General features: G+C 39.3%; 1 protein-coding gene across 1 annotated transcript in view; it reads right to left on the bottom strand.

Moving 5' to 3' along the window:
* Positions 1-17,156, bottom strand: part of LOC124795230 (phospholipase DDHD2) — a 204,165-nt gene that overhangs the window by 93,522 nt on the left and 93,487 nt on the right. Inside the window, exon 2 of the mRNA XM_047259153.1 lies at positions 8,712-9,167. Coding sequence (XP_047115109.1) covers positions 8,712-9,167 — 456 coding nt within the window. The remainder of the gene's footprint in view (positions 1-8,711; positions 9,168-17,156) is intronic.

The raw sequence follows: 17,156 nt of genomic DNA, 5'->3' as shown, positions 1-17,156 counted from the left end.
GAAGGAACAGAGTCCCCCAGTCTACTCTGGAAATCAGAAGGAATGTCCTTTGCTTTCATACCTTTCTTTACGAAGTACTTAATCACTGCTCACATCTCGATTTTTTCCATCTTTGCAAATAGCTACATGGGAACAACAACAGAACCCCGTCACCACCACAGCTCTCTGGGCCAATGAATATCACGTGAACAACTCGTTGTGCTAGCGATTACCTCTCGTGATGATTCCGAGAACTTTTCAAACCCCCTCGTACATGTTTTGGACCCAGATTTTAAATTGAAAGACATTTACAGGGGCAGATGCGGACTTTGACCACAATTTACTGGTTCGGAAGTGTGGATTAAAACTGAAGTAATTGCAAAAGGTTAGGAAATCAAGTAGATGGAGCCTAGATATGTTGAAAGGGTGACAGGTTGTTGAGAGTTTCAGAAAGACCATTAGGCAATGACTGACTACCACAGGGGAAAGAAACACAGTATGGGTAGCTTTGAGAGATGAATTAGTGAAGGCAGCAGATGATCAAATACATAAAAAGACAAGGCCTCAAAGAAATCCTTGGATATCACAGGAGATACTGAATTTAAATGATGGAAGGAGAAAATATAAAAATACAGCAAAAGAAGAAGATGAAAGGGAAAACAAACATCTAAAAAATAAGATTAATATGAAGCATAAAATTACTAAGCAGGAATGGCTCGAAGACTATATAAGGATTTAGAATCACACTTCACTATGGGAAAGATATACATGAAAAAAAAAAAGCCTTTGGAGAACAGAGAAGCAGCTGCATGAATATCTAGAGCTCAGATGGAAAAGTATTAAGCAAATAAGGCAAAGCTGAAAGGTGGAAGGAGTATACAGAATGTCCATACAGGGGCCATGAACTTAAAGCAATATTATAGAAAGGGTAGAGAATGTAAATGAAGATGAGATGGGAGACATGAGATACAGCAAAAATAATTTGACAGAGCAATCAATGACATAACTCAAAACAAGACCCCTGGAGTAGGAGACATTCCATCATAACTACTGATAATTTAGGGAGAGACAGGCAAGACAAAACTCTTCCATCTGGTGCACAAGATGTATAAGACAGGCGAAATATCTCCAGACTTCAGGAAGAATGTAGTATTTCCAACTGCAAAGCAAGCAGCTGCTGACAGGTGTGGATATTACAGAACTATCAGTTTAATGAGTCACAGTTGCAAAATGGTAACACGAATTCTTTACAGAAGATTGGAGAAACTGATACAAGCCAACCCCAGGGAAGATCAGTTTGGATTCTGGAAAAAAGTAGGAACATGCAAGGTGTTACTGAACCTACAACTTCTCTTAGAAGATAGGTTAAAGAACGGCAAACCTATGTTTATAGGTAAAGAAATATTTTGACAATGTTGACTGGAACACTCTCGTTGAAATTCTGAAGGTAGCAGGAGTAAAACACATGGATCAAAAGGCTATTTACAATTTATACAGAAACTAGATGACAGTTATAAAAGTCAAAGGCCATTAAAGGGTAGCAGTGGTTGAGACAGAGTTGTAACATAACCCCAATGTTCTCCAATCTGTATACTGAGCAGCAAGCAGTAAGTGAAACTAAAGAAAAATTTGGAGTTGGAATTAAAGCTTAGAGAGTAGAAACTAAAACTTTGAGGTTTGCCAATGACACTGTAATTCTGTCACAGAAAGCGAAGTGTCTGCAGGAGCAGTTGAACAGAATGGACAATGTATTGAAAGGAGGCTATAAGATGAACCTCAATAAAAGCAAAACAAGGATAATGGAATGCAGTTGAATTAAATCAGGTGATGCTGAGAGAATTAGATCAGGTAATGAGACATTTAAAGTAGTAGTTGAGTTTTGTTATTTGGGCAGAAAAATAATGGCTGACGGCCAAAGTCAACAGGATGTAAAATATAGACTGGCAATGGCAAGCAGAGAGTTTCTGAAGTAAAGAAATTTTTTAACATCAAATATAGATTTAAGTGTTAGGAGCTCTTTTCTGAAGGCATTTGTCTGAAGTGCAGCCATGTACAGAAGTGAAACATGAATGTTATTAGACAAGAAGAGAAAAGAAGCTTTTCAAATGTAGTGCTACAGAAGATTAGATGGGTAGATCATGTAACTAATGAGGAAGTACTGAAGAAAACTGCGGAGACAAGAAACTAGTGGCACAACTTTATCAAAAGAAGGTGTCATATGGAACACATTCTGAGACATCAAGGGATCACAAATTTAGTGTTGGAGGTACATATGAGTGGTAAAAACCATAGAGAGAGATCAAGAGAGAAAAACAGTAAGCAGATTCAAAAAGATGTAGGTTGCAATTATTTGGAGATGAAGTGGCTTGCACAGGATAGAGCAGCATGGAGAGATGAATCAAACCAGTCTTCAGATTGAAGGTTAGAAGAACACAACAACATTCAGTATTCACCATCTGACCAGGTTGCAGCAGCAGCTTGTAGCGACAGCAACCAGTACTGCACAGTTCAGTCAGCACAGTACTACACTCCGCTGGAAAAGTTGCAAACTTACAGTGTAGGCCAAAAGATGTCACTGCCAGAAAAGTCTAACTGAGAGCTTTTAGCATCGGTCACCATGTGGTGTTGCAAGTATGTGGATATGCCAGCCCACATAAAAACATAATGGGACCCCAATGACAGAGGCTGCAAATTTGATGTCCAATTTATTTCAACAGCATTTTTGTCCCACTGTGTGCCCATTTTAAAGGGGTCCAGCAGGATTGCAGACCAGAGGTTTCAGATGTGTCTCCACTGCTACAGCTTTATTAGACCTGCATATAATGGGTACTAACATGGTCCCAAGACAGAGTGTAGTGGTTTGTTGCGTGTGCTGCGATGGTGTAGTGATTTCACTGGTCACTTGTGGGACGGGATTTGTTGCAATTTCAGTGGCCACCTGAGTGACAGATTGTGTAGTGTAACATTGTTTGCTTATGCAACAGTACATGCTGTGGTTGCAGTGGTTATCTGGGCAACAGGTTGTGTTTAGCATTAGTGGTCACTTGTTTGACAGGATATATCAGGAGAGCAGCCATCACCTGAGCAATGGATTGTCCACTGTATTCTTCAGTGTACTCTCCTGCGATGGGCCCTTTACAGTGGCTAAGTGGTCACCCCTGTCATAGGTGTTTCCAGTTACTTGTACCAATATTTGTAAACTTAGTGAGCAATTCTATCTTTTGTGCTAGAACATCTCTGTTTCACTTCCTCTATAAATTATCCTGAAGTGGTGACACATGACTGGCAAAGACCAATTGGACCGCTTGTTGACGTACATCATAATTAGCTCCAACTAAGTGATTCCCACTTACTGCACCACCACTGCTGACATTGTTGGCTCATCAATGTCCAGCGAGCTGCCACCCATGGTCTCCCACATTGCCGTCTCAGTACTACCTTTCTCGCCTACACGACCAGCCCACTAGTTCAAGTGGGTCGAGGCCAGCTTCCATTGCACTTGGCACTGATGTGCCACTAACCATGAGGCTTTCCAGCACCTCAAGAGGGAGCTCGTATGCTGCCTCTCTGTGGCCCCAGCTATGAGAGTACATTAGCTGATTACTGGCAATGACACTGCCAATTTCTTAGCACGTTTCTGCAATTTCTTTGCACATTTCTGCCTTCTCCATGACAGTGCCAGTTCTCATCTCATCAACAAGGTTTTCTGTCATTCAGCTGTTGAATTCCGTCATGTTGCGCAAAACTTTGTGCTGAAGCTCACCCATGACATTGACACATGGCAGTACCAGGAACTTCTCACGTATTTTGTAGCCATCCCACAAACACACCTGGGACCTAGGAAGTGCAGCACAGTCCATCACATCTGCACCATGCCTTGTCCTCCAGCTTTCAGAAAACCATGACTCCTCGCAATGGAGTGACCTGCTGCTAAAGCTGAACTTTGGGTCATGCTTCAAGTTGGCACCATTGCCATTTGGACAGCCCCTGGTCCTCTCCTCTCCAGCTTGTACCAGAGAAGGGTGCCACCTGGTGACCATGAGGTGACTATTGTGCTCTTAATGCATGCGCCATTCTGGACAGATATCAGGTTCCAAACCTTCACAACATCAATCATGCCTTCAGCAGCATTTTAGTATTCACCATCCTTGACTGCATGAAGGCATGTATGCAGATACCATTGGCATGGAAGACATCCCAAACGCAACCATCACCATGCCCTTTGGATTCTTTGATCACTTGACACGACATCTGGTCTCCGAAATGCTGCACAGATAAGGCAGCAATTCATCGAGAGTGAGCTACATGACCTACCCTTTTGCTTCGCCTATCTTGATAACATACTGGTTTTTCTCTCTTCACTGCAGCAACAGCATGAACATGTCAGAAGCGTTTCAATAGCTAAATGATTTTGGGGCCATCATTAATCACTCCAAATGCATCTTGTTGCCTCCCACAAGACCTTCCAGGGCCACCATATTTGTGCAGAGGGCATCCCTCCATGAAAACTTTCAGGCTATTCAGGAAATTCAGTGTCCATGAACTTTCTGAAACTCAGAATAATGAACTTCTACCATTGTCATCTCCCCAGTAGAGCCTCCATTCAAGAGCCACTAACAGGTGCTCTTCCTGATCCTAAGACTAAGGGCAACAATTTGGTTCCTTGGACAAACCAAATGGATGCCACCTTCACTGCTGCCAAAAACAGTTTTGCTGATGCTGCATTTCTGTCTCACCCAGCACATGATGCCCACTTGGTACCGGTGTTCAATCCCAACCAGCATACTTGAGGTGCAGCCTTGCAGCAACACTTCAGTAGTTCCCGGCAACCTTGACCTCCTTTTCAAGGAGACTTACACCTACACAATGCCAATGGAGCGCTTTGACAGGAGGCTGCTTGCCATCTATGAGGCGATCCGTTACTCTGGAGGCCAGAACCATGCATAAGTGATGCAAATTACCATAACAGGAAAACCTGGACTATGGAACGACAGAAGAATGTCATTTGGTCAGCTGAATCTTGTTTCACATTGTTTCCAACTTCTGGCAGAGTTTATGCCCCAATAATGAAACATAGCAGGGGTTTGATGGTGGTTTTGGTACCCATACTGAGGTACTCCATGAACCAGATGGTTACTCTGCAAGGTCACACTACTGCCACGCATTATGTGACTCTTTTGGCTGATCATGTCCATCCAACAGTAAAATGTTTCTTCCCCAGTGGAGATGCCATGTTCAAAGATAACATTCTGAGGTGACTGGAAATGTTCTGAATGCCAACTGTTTTCTTACACCGTACTGTCAGTCCCTTCCTATCTCTGACAGAGCGGTATCTTTTAAATATTGTCAATCTTTTCACTTGCTAGTCAGAGGTGAAACCTATTCCTGACATATCAGCTGAAACTGTGGCACAAGCATTTGTGAGTAAATGGATTGTTCGTTCTGGACTTCCACTCCACAGCATCATGGATCGCAGATTGCAATTTGAGTCCCAGCTATTCAATGAGCTAGCCCGATTCTGTGGCACTCTTTGTCACTACACCACCACACACCAGACTGTCAGCAATGGTATGATCGAGTGATAGCATTGCACTCTGAAAGCAGCTCTACTTTGCCACAACACAACATGGACTACTCAATCCCCATCATCCTCCTCAGTCTCCACACCAGTTTCAAGATGGACCTCAATGCCTTAGGAGCTGAGGTGGTCTAAAATCAGCCCCTTGAGATACCTGTCCCAGTATATCACATATTAAATTCCTAATAAAACACATTGAATACCCACAAAATTTTACTAATATTTGATTGTTGGATTGGGAACATAATTCATCAGCTGTCAATGTTAATGCCAACTGTTTCAATTAAGCTAAATAGTTAGCATAAACAGAGCATAATTTTTTTAAAAGAAAGTAAAATGTTTTGTGAAATGATTTGCTTAAACATAATAAATATTCAAAGCCCCGTCAAACATTTCTCTAATCTATTTTACTTCTTTTAGGCAAATCATTTCACAAAACATTTGACCATTTTTAAAATTTTTTTTTTCTTATTTTCAAGCTTTACTCAGAAAGTGTGATCTTACTGACACCTCAGGGTCTTCCTAGCGCGTAATGTTCTCGAAATGTCCCAAACTGAGTACTTGATTCGAAGGAAGCCTTTTTGACAAATATCACACCAATATATCTTTTTATGCATAAAATAGCTATGCCTTGAAGAGATGAACTTTTTGAAACTTCACTTACAATAAACGACCAGCAACTGTTCACAAAATATTTGTTTTCCCTCAACTCACATATTTTCCTTAATTGCCCAATTACATTCAAACAATTAAATATTTGTTTGCAAAGCTAGACTTCATGGAGCTTGATTTGTGTAGCATTAGTCTACTTCTCACTCTTCATTTGGCTATGAAAATTCGAATAAAAACCCATTGTGTAATTTATGGGGAGTCTTGTTTTCAACGAGCTCAAACATTTGACCAAAACCTTTTAAGTGTTAATCATATGACGAAGTATTTGCATACTGTCATTTGCAAAAAAACTAGTTTTGATATCTTGAGCCGTTTCTAAAGTATGACAATTTTTACAACCACCTGCTTCTCTATGTGCATAGAAGGAATTGGCATGCCACACATATCCAGTATGCTGAGAATAAAAACCAATATCCCGAGAAAGAAATGACATATCATTCTGCTCTCAACTTTAAATGCAATTTCAATATGTTTGCTACATTTTATATGCATTAATGTATGGCCTAAAATCAACTATAAACACCTTCTACACAATGCATTTTTACCTCTGAAAACAAAAATTTTGTGCAGCCATTTACTTACTTTCATGCACCACAGTAACTATGACTAACAACAAAAAGAAATTCAGTCCCTTATCGAGCAAAGGTATCAAACTGAAAAGATGCGAAAGAATCAAATTTTTTCGCCAAATAGTTTTCTTAAAACTAGATGTTAAGTTCTTCATAGCAGCCAGCACGTCAGCTCCAGCACTTCACTGAGAAGACATAACTGTTGCCATCCATCGCGTGTGCTGCAGCAATGAGATTCAAACACTTTGAATTCAAATGTCGCCAGTTAGAATGGATAACCAGCAGTGGCACGGACGTTGTCAACCTAGGCCACTTCCTTAGCTGTAGCTGTGGTAGCGTTCTCTCTCTCCTGAAGCTGTTGTGTGCTGTCAACACTACGCCCTACATAAGCAACGGAAGTGACTAACAGCGCAGGACAGACTTGATTCTTTTGCCTCTAAGAAACTGATACGCTGCTTGATTAAGGACTGTATTTCCTCTTGTTATAGATCATAGTTACTGTGTTACATGAAACTACATATAAGACAGCATGAAATTTTTAAGAGTTTGCAGAGGTAAAAACACATTACGTAGATTTTGCATACAGTTCATTTCAGGTCATAAATTTCTGCTTATGGAATGCACTCAACATATCAAAATTGTATCTGAAGTTGCTTCTGTCACTCACATAGGACATGGGCATAGTGAATGCAGTGGTCGGTCAGAGGTGGACTGTTTACTGCGTTTTAAGCAGTTGCCCCAGCGATGGGTGCTGCGTGACATTGTAATCATTTCTATGATTAGTTTCTTGTACCAACAGTGCTGTTAATAAATGTTAACTTTGTGAGCAACTGTGTCCCTTATGTGATAGAACATACCCGTTGTTCTTCCTGTGTAAATTATACCAAATCTCATGGTACGTCACACCGACTAGGACACATTCTGTCACTCACCTCTAAATCATTCTTTGATACATCAAGACCAATACCTGCATGTAGTTTCTAACAGTATCTTATCCATGTGTTCCACTAGCAAAAGGTTGCTTTCTGCAGCAGATTTTTTTAGATGAAAGAGGAAGAATAATGCCTCCCACACATCCTGTTTAGTAGGTAAAAAACCCAACACGTTCAAGGCAGTAAATAGGTACATTTTTTCCTCTCCACTCTGAAGTTACACACAGATCTGCGAGTCTGGCGTTTCTACAGCGAAGTAAGTCCCATATCACTGTCCACTATGCAGCATTAAAAACATAAAATGTTTGGACATGCAGTTTTAGTTACAACATGAATATGCATTTTTGTGAATTTTGAAATGTCAGATGGTAGCTTTTTGGCCTGGGGCTGTTGGTTGTACAAGCTCGTTGAGGAAGGACGTATGCGGATGTGTGGCACGTCAGTTGTGGCCAAAATTATTTGAAATTTTCATGTAACAGGAATATAAGCTTACAAAATTTCTCTACAGGTTTATGGGTTTAGTAAAGTTTTCCACAGTTGATTTCGTAGGATTCAAGTCTGAAGAGCACCTTGAGTTTCAGGATTTAATAAATTCATTACCACGTTAGTGGGCCAATCTTTATCAGTACTCATGGCATTAAGCAAGGGTGAAAAAAACATTTTTTTTGTTTACTAAACAAGACTGCTGTGTTAAGGGCATTTTTATTTCATTACCAATATCCTGCCTGAAATTTAGTAAATTACCATGACTTTAATAGAACAGTTACTGGAAACTGCAACGAGTGTGAGGTCATCCCCTAGACCCTCATGTAGTCAATAAACTTCAAAATTGGTCACGTACTTCATTAAGCTCTTTTACATGAATTGTGAGTATAGAGAGAGGGTAACAACATATGAAGGTGTCTTCATAAATAATTAGAGTAACTAAGGCAATAGCCTTATATGTATTGGCACATTAAGTGGAAAAACATAAATACTTACAGTAAAGTGGTGTACTCTGAGGTGGACGATCAGGAATATGTACTTCTTGCTGAGGTGGGCTGGTCAACTGAAATGGTGCCACAGGTGCAGGAAACGATGTCTGAGTAGCAGGCTGCACAAGAGAATGTGCTGGCGGACCTCCAGAAGGAAGACCAACTGTTTCCAGAGGCTGTGGTGCAGGTATTGCTTGAGGCAGATCCTTCACGACAGTTATACTTCCCTCAGTTTGCTGTGCTGGAGGTGAAGGAGGCTTCAGAGGTATGTTTTGCAGTCCAGGGGATGTTCTGCTACTGTCAATGCTTGTTGTACCTATCAGGTGAAAACTACCTGAGGGAGCATTTTGTTGCTGATTGTTCAGTGGTGAGAATAGTTTTGGGACACTGATGTTAGGTACTCGTGGCAGCCCAGTTGCAGATGTCTGTGGTTCTTGCCCAATGAAACTATCAGCTTCAATATCTGCAACATTTAAAACAGAATCAGAATTTTATTGTCTCATAATGTACCAGTTAAATCATTGATTTTATGTACAGGAGACTCATCAGATGTTATATATTACTGCAAAGTACATTGGTTAAGTCAGGGGGCAGGCCTAAAATGATTTTTTTGGATTTAAGACTGATAATGTTGAATTCTGATGGGGAAAGGAAAGCAGGAACAATAATCTGAAGATCCGAGACCTCACATTTTTAGTGGACTTAATTTGCACACTTGAATGCCCATTGAAACATGAAAATCAACTTACTTATTATTTGATGGGGAAAATGTAAGCACTTTATAAGAAAATTGCATTGTAGCAGGGACAACTTCTGACAAAGAACAATGCCTATTTCTCTAGTCCACCTGGTGATAAGGAAAATGTGAATTTTGACTAGTTCATTGCAATGTTGAAAGAATTACAATGACAGTTCTCTAAACATTTTCATGATACTACCAGTCTCACATTTGTGTTTGACCCTTTGCCGTCTCATTTAAAAGCACCCCTGTGCATCTGCAGATGGAGCTGAATGATCTGCAATTTATGCATCTCATTTAAAAGACAAGTTATTTTATGTCGAACTTCCCCAGAATTCTAGGAAATTTTCCTCAGGACGCTTTCCAAATCTCCCTAATGGGACTTCAAAAACGGTAACAGTGTTTTGATCACTGTATGTATCAAAGTGGTTTCTCCCCCCCTCCCCCCTTAATGAACCTAAATATGCCACATTTATCTGGCAACCTGAGTTACAAGAAAAACAGAGAACCTGTTTGTACCTGTCTGTGTGCTTGCAGTTTGGGCCAGAAGTAAATTTCATTATGTCTTCAGCGAACCAGAAATAACACTGAGAATTGTTCTTATTTGTGTCAAATGTTGCCGGGAAATGTAGCCATTGGAATGTTGACAGAGCAATTCTAGACGATAAAATTTGATTCTCCCTACAGGTGGAAGAAACGTTTACTCCGCCTTTAATGGCGTTCTATAGAGACTATTTGTTCTTCCTTTCTTTCAGTATTTAAGCTTAAAGGTTTTAAGAATTTTACAGGGAACAATGTGGCATGCACAGTATTTCTGATGTAATGTGGTTGTAATCCAGCTCTTCTCTGTCTCTTCCCCCCCCCCCCCCCCCCCCTCTCTCCCTCCTCCTTTCTGCACTTGCCTTAAATATTCCTGATCTTAACATATTTTCTGTTATATGCAAGAATGGTTGACCTGTTCCCTAAACTCCTACTCTCATGTTACATTCACAAAGAAAGATACATTATTTTAAATAATTCCCCCTCTTCATTATGTAGAGTTAGTTTACTTTAACTCTTGAATATGAAAAGGTTCGCAAATACTGCTACCAGTCACAAAATTTGCTGATACTAAATTATTCATTTAGTGACATGTTCCAAGGTGATACCTTCTCATGAGGCTATAATGGCATTACAGAAACATTTAACATAATTGTATACAGATATTCGAGGTTCTTTACATGACTGCTGTGATTGTCTTGCGAAAGAGAGAGAGAGAGAGAGAGAGAGAGAGAGAGAGAGAGAGAGAGAGAGAGTGTGTGTGTGTGTGTGTGTGTGTGTGTGTGTAACCTAGCAATGACACTTTGTATATTGATCTGCTCTTCATACAAAATTTTTTATAAAACCATTAGTTACTTGACAGTTCAATAAAAATTTTGAAGTGAACAGCAGACCAATATACAAAGTGACATTGCCCCTTACTAGGTTATCCTTTCCCTTCTCCTCAGAATGATCACAGCAGCCATGTAAAGAAACTTTAATGTCTTTATACATTTATGCTGAATGTTTTTGTAATGCCACTATAGCCTGATAATGAGGTATCACCTCAAAACATGTCACTAAATAAATTATTTACTAGACAACAAATGTCATGAGTAGTGTTGGTATCTGAAAACCTTTTCATATTTTTGAAACAATCATGGGTGATTAATGGACAATATAGCTTCCACTTACTCGAACTCTTGCCATGTCATCCAATCTTTGACACTCACAGAAGAGAGAAATCTTCATTATCCCCAGACACTGTTCACCATGTAGCTGTTGTGACCTACTGTCTGCATTTATATGTTACAAGCTCAATAACTGAAATACATTGTAGTTGCTTGTACAACACTATTATATTAAGCAGCATTCTGAATACCACCGAACAAACGTAACAATTATGTAGTTACCCCCATCCAAAAATAAACGTGGGCAATTACATAAGCATGAATCACACAAGATTAGCTGTTGCTACTCAAAGTTCTAAAATCATGCTGCTGGGAGTATAGTGGAGAGATTTACTCAAGAAAAGTCACAGCCTTAAAATACTGGTGTGTGTAGTTACTAGAAATCAACCTGGCATTGCAAGATACTGCAAGACTGATCATTAACAGAAAGTAATGTAAACAAATATGACTAACAACCTACAAAACATTGCTACAGATATTCTCAGTACCTTAAGTGAAGTTCTCAATAATATTTTGCTGTCACCAGTCTATCTGCAAATGATTACAATAATGACCAACTCAAAAGTGGAAAAAAGCTATTTATTAACAACTGTTGACCTGTTACATAGATCTGCTGATAAACACATTCAACCATTATATTTGAAATGTGAAATTACACATTTACATCTAAAGGGAACAGAAACACACTGATATCAACTAAGCTTGTCCACATCCTTACTGACAGTATGCACCATAGTTAGGAGCGAGTTCTACTGCTGTTACGAGTGATCATTTTAATTTCCTCAGCAGAATGTGATTCATTCAACTCTTGCATTAACCTCTTTTGTATAGATTGAAGAATACTATTATGAAGAAAAAATGGTTTGTTATTTGCAACAATAGTTTTGTATTCTTTAATAATTATTCTGTTAGTAGTTAAACAGTGGTCCTGTGGCTAGGCAGATCACTGAGACTACAAATCCAAAAGCTTAAGGTTAAATACTCAGTGTGAGATCTTTTCCCTTTTCTATTACTTATTTCACCTCTGGCAAATGTTTAGTTCAGAGGCCCTTACAACTGGTGAGTAATGTGTGTGTGTGTGTGTGTGTGTGTGTGTGTGTGTGTGTGTGTGTGTCATGCCTAAACATGAAACATATTGTTTGCAACATTCTTACTCTAATGCAAAACCAATTAAGTACATTACAGATTTTTTTTGTTGTTGTATCAAATGTTTAAAAAAATGCTAGAGAGATTTCAGTTTAGTTGTTGACTTCATCATTAATATAACACTATTCTTCTGCGATTTATTACCAGCTCTTAAAAAAAGGAAATATATTTTATTCTAATTTTAGACATAGGATATTCCAAGGACACCACATCTAAATGCTAAAAGATGTGAAGAACAACCAGTCCTGTTAAACATACAACTATTGGTGTAAACCGTCATATCAAGTAGGTTACACATACTAAAATTACCTTTATACTACAAATAGAACACATGACAACAAGCAAACAATCAGGATTACAGATTTGTACATAATCTCTGGCTTTGAGAATGCTGTATAGTGTGAAACACCCATACCCAGCAAATCCATGTAACACTGTAGCTTAGAATCACAATAACAGACGCAAAAATAATTTTCATGTGAATTTTCCCTTTATGTGCATGGCTCGGAATGTAGTTATGTACTCTGGTGTTGAAATATTCAACAAGCTACCATCTAACATCAAGTGAGAAACTGTGAGTCCCTACCAATACCACATTAACCACTCTTTCTACAAATTATCTGAATATCTAGATTCATAGATTAAAAAGTTCTGTTATTACATGTCATGTAGTAGGGTTTGTTATTAAATTGTATGACTAATAGTAACGTGCTGTGAATAGGACACAGAGCTTAAACAGCAGATACAGAGTAAATCTGAGGAGGTAGCAGCTTTTTTTTTCCTAATACACCAGCTTTCTTAATAATTTACTCAATTAAATTTAAATGGCAGAAGTGTTAACAGCATTAAGCAGTATAGTGATAGACTACTGTTAAAACAGTAAACAGGTCAAGTTTTAATATTATTGTCTTATGTTAATGAATATCTCGACTCTCTCTGCATCACTGAAGATTCTCCTTCTTGATGGGATCCACGGAACATAGTGAATGAACAAACAAACAAACAAACAAAAATATGGCATAGATATGTCCAATGAGAATCTCTCTTCACTCTGTTTGCACACAAATTCAAGAAGCATCAACACTGGTTGCTGGAGCACAGTAACAATAGCTTGCCAATCAACCACATCCCAGACATGTTTGAAGGAACACACATCAGACAAATCGCAGACTATTAAGGCAAGGGTACTTCTTCAAAGAATGCTTCCTCATTCCCTTTAATTTTTGGCTGGGCAATGTTCTGCTAAATACTGTGAGTGGAGTTGCCTGAAGAAGGGTACCCTGGACTTAAAATGTCCCTGATGCAGCAGTTGCTGTTCACATTCTTCTCATTATGTAAGGACTGGTATTACTTGTATCCCATGACACATGGGACTGCCAAACTTGGTAAGTGTCCAGTTAGCTAGTCAACAACGCAGGCTATTCACTTGTTATCAGCGTCTTGGCATCTAAAATACATGCAGTCATTACTGTAGCATATGTTTAAGACAGCTCATCCAAAGACAGTATGTTTATCCACTCAGCCTGTCACCAATAAATTTCATATGGCCAATTCTGTGAAGTATTTATGGTTTGCCAGAAATGGAAGCTGATGCAACACCACACATGCCACCACTCCAGCCCTCAGTAAAAGGTGTAAAATAATTGGCACAGAGAGACGAACAACTGGTACAACACTCCAGCACTGAAACAAGACTTGGGACAAACATGAAGAGCATATTACATGCACAAGGATAAGACGGCAGCACCTTATGTCATCATCACATTGCATAATGCAGTAATCACTTCCTGGTGTGTACAACCCTATTTACCACTGGTGATCAAAAGCATCATCATCATTAAAAAAAAATTTAAAAAATGGTATAATGAACTCATTCTCTGAAGACTAGTTATTCAGTAATGTATGAATTAATTTCTGTACTGAAACTGTGCCCTTTGATGTTCACTAGGAATACTGACACTTGCTATCACCTATCCGCTTTGTTTAGTGGCTATTAGATGACTGATCTTTTTGTAACTTTGACATTTCCATTTACACAAGATAGACTGCTGTTGTATCTATTTGTATGAAATTGCTCTGCTATCTTAATCGCTCCCTACTATTCTACACTTTCTTCAAGTTTGCATTCATTCAAGCCATTCTCCCTGAGTGTTAAATGTAGTAGAGGCCACAAATTCAGGCTATATTACACAGCTGTGAGACTTGTGGTGAAATTTCAGTTAAGACAATGAAACTGTTGGTAAAGTGTAAGTTTTAGTACCGTAATATTCATTCACATGAAATTCCTCAGCATATTCATACAACCAAGGTAGCTGACGAACACCATTCAACAGCTTTGCAGACCTTAAGCGGTTTATGTATTCATAGCCAGAATTTGTGAAGATGCCACTCATACAGAAGAGAGATGCATAGCATTAAGGGTGTCTGAGAAAATTCATATATATCTTCAGACACAAATCTAAGAATATGCTACTCTATCTTACATGTATTATATCTCAAGGACCACAAGTCTTTGTAGTCACCCCCACACTTCTGGAGGAATATGTTTACGACAAAAAGTGTCAAAAACTGCATTCGCTAATGCTGTCACAGACAAACTGCTCCAAACGAGTTTCTTCATCATGATGTATTTCGCAAATACGGTACAGTAAGTGCCTACTGCTCTGTTTCCAAGCACAATCATTGATCAATTTGTCGATTCATGTCTGCTCTCTTAGACTGTATCTGATGAAAAAAATGATACCTGTATCTGAGGGAGCACACTTGACTGAAGTAAGGAAACTACAATCAAGTTGATGGCGACTCTCTGAAACAAAGCATAGCGAGCTTGTCTGAAATAAATATTTACTGTAGATTAAGAAAAGCGTAGATTTGTAAGAAAACAGAAAACATCAGAAACAAAATTTTCATAAAATTGTGGCTACGGTTTTCTGCCAATAAAAACAAATAAGCACTAATCTCAAACTGACCAGTAGTCCAGTATTCCTTGGAATCATGACTGTAACAGAGGCGTGTGTGCCGTGATACGGATAAAGAAGAAGGCAGTTATTCTAAGAGCAATATTATGAAATCCGAGATGTTCACAGCGCGAAATCTCTGCACGTTAACGTCACACCATGTGCGCCATGTTTCCCATATTTCGAAATTTCTGAAAATTTTACGGAATTGTTACATGAAATCCGATAATCCGATAGCTTGACTTTGAATAAAGGACAGCGAGAGGAATGTTTATTCTCATCATTCCAAAATTCTCAAGTGGAAGAAGAGTATTTGAATAAGAGTATGTCGAAGAAATTGACATCTATGGCGTCCTCTAAATTAGGGGTGTACAAAATTGCACATTCGCGAAAAAACGCCCTAATTTGTTCACATCACTTACCTCACAAACGTTCTCATTATTTAACAAATATAGTCAAAACGATGTTTTGTAAAAGTACTATGTTCTACAAGGGCCGCCCTTTGCTTTCGCAGGGAACCAAAGACGAGTAAAAGAACAGCTAAAGGTTAGTGGTGGATCGGTATCAGATAAATAGCGAGCCGTACCGTGCGCATCGCTGTTCTAACACAACATGCAAATCTCTTCCGCAAAATGTTACGTTAAAACACACGAAGGATAGAGGCGAAAGAAAAAGGTCTGACTGCACAGTGCAAAGAATGTTCGGAATAAAACCGAATAAGTCGGCCTACCAAGAGTAACGAATGAGATGACACGAAGGAAACGGCGTTTTAAGCATTGGGTCGTCGCTACTTATCACATGCCTGTATTTCCTAGTTTATATGCTGGTCTACGCCGCCATACTTATCTCGCCAGCAAGTACCACGATAAGCTTATAACCACTAAGAAATTGGTTTTCATTTACGGTATTGTTAATCAATTAGCTGCGTCTAGAACAGCGATCGTATGACGATTTGGCATCAGTTGTCTGTTTCTCAAAACTAAAAGTCCCAGATATCACCGTTTTGAAAATGTTTCGGATTTGTGTGTCTTGAGTCCATTTTCTCTACATCTTTTTCGGTGTTCACGAACCAGGATACTATCCTCTTTCGAATCTGTTGAAGGTCCGTTTCAGTCATCTGGAGTCATTCATTCTTCGTAAGTGACCATAAAGCCGTCTGCGTGTTCAGTCCGCCTAGTAAAAACTATCAAGTGATTGCACTTCCACCCACCTGAAACTCCTATCTGTACTGCGGAGCTATTGGCCAAATGGGAGGCAATTTTGTTATGGAACCAATTCGTTTATGCTCATATTGTTACTTATCTCTCCCAAAGCGTTCACAAAATCCAAAATCTGACGAGCAGACTAACAGATTTATTTTCGGATATATTGGAGTAACACAGAAGCACGGAAAAATGACATAGATGTCCATTTGCAATGGGTAAGAGGATCTCATGGAATTTTTTACAACGAAAGAGTCTACCACCTAGTAAAGAGGAGCATTAATGAAGGAAAGTTCCGTCTAAAACCAATCCCTCATACTGACTTCGAACAACGATCAGTAAAGCTGCTTACCATGATCGGAACCGCGAATGTCATGTGACTCAGCAATATAAGGGCCGACATCTTAGGTACCATACAACTGGACATCTCTCCTCGACCGTGTTTCGACTATGTGACATCCACCATTCGTACGAGGCTGGGATCCGGATATTCCTCCTCCGTCACCACCACCACCCAAATATATGTCGAATAAAAATTTTAGTTTCTGAAAGTTATGATCAGGACCGAACTGACGTGAACGATCTGGATCACGTAATACTGGCACGTACGAAGTACTGCACAGGAAGCTTTGTGAAAGGAGTTTTCCCCTACCTACAAGCGTTACCTCCCTACCCTACTGATTCGATTTAAGTAAATAA

The sequence above is a fragment of the Schistocerca piceifrons genome, chromosome 4, assembly GCF_021461385.2.
Source record: "Schistocerca piceifrons isolate TAMUIC-IGC-003096 chromosome 4, iqSchPice1.1, whole genome shotgun sequence".
Classification (NCBI taxonomy): domain Eukaryota; kingdom Metazoa; phylum Arthropoda; class Insecta; order Orthoptera; family Acrididae; genus Schistocerca; species Schistocerca piceifrons.
Note: the sequence above shows the minus strand (reverse complement) of the source record. Positions and strands in the feature narration are given on the sequence as shown.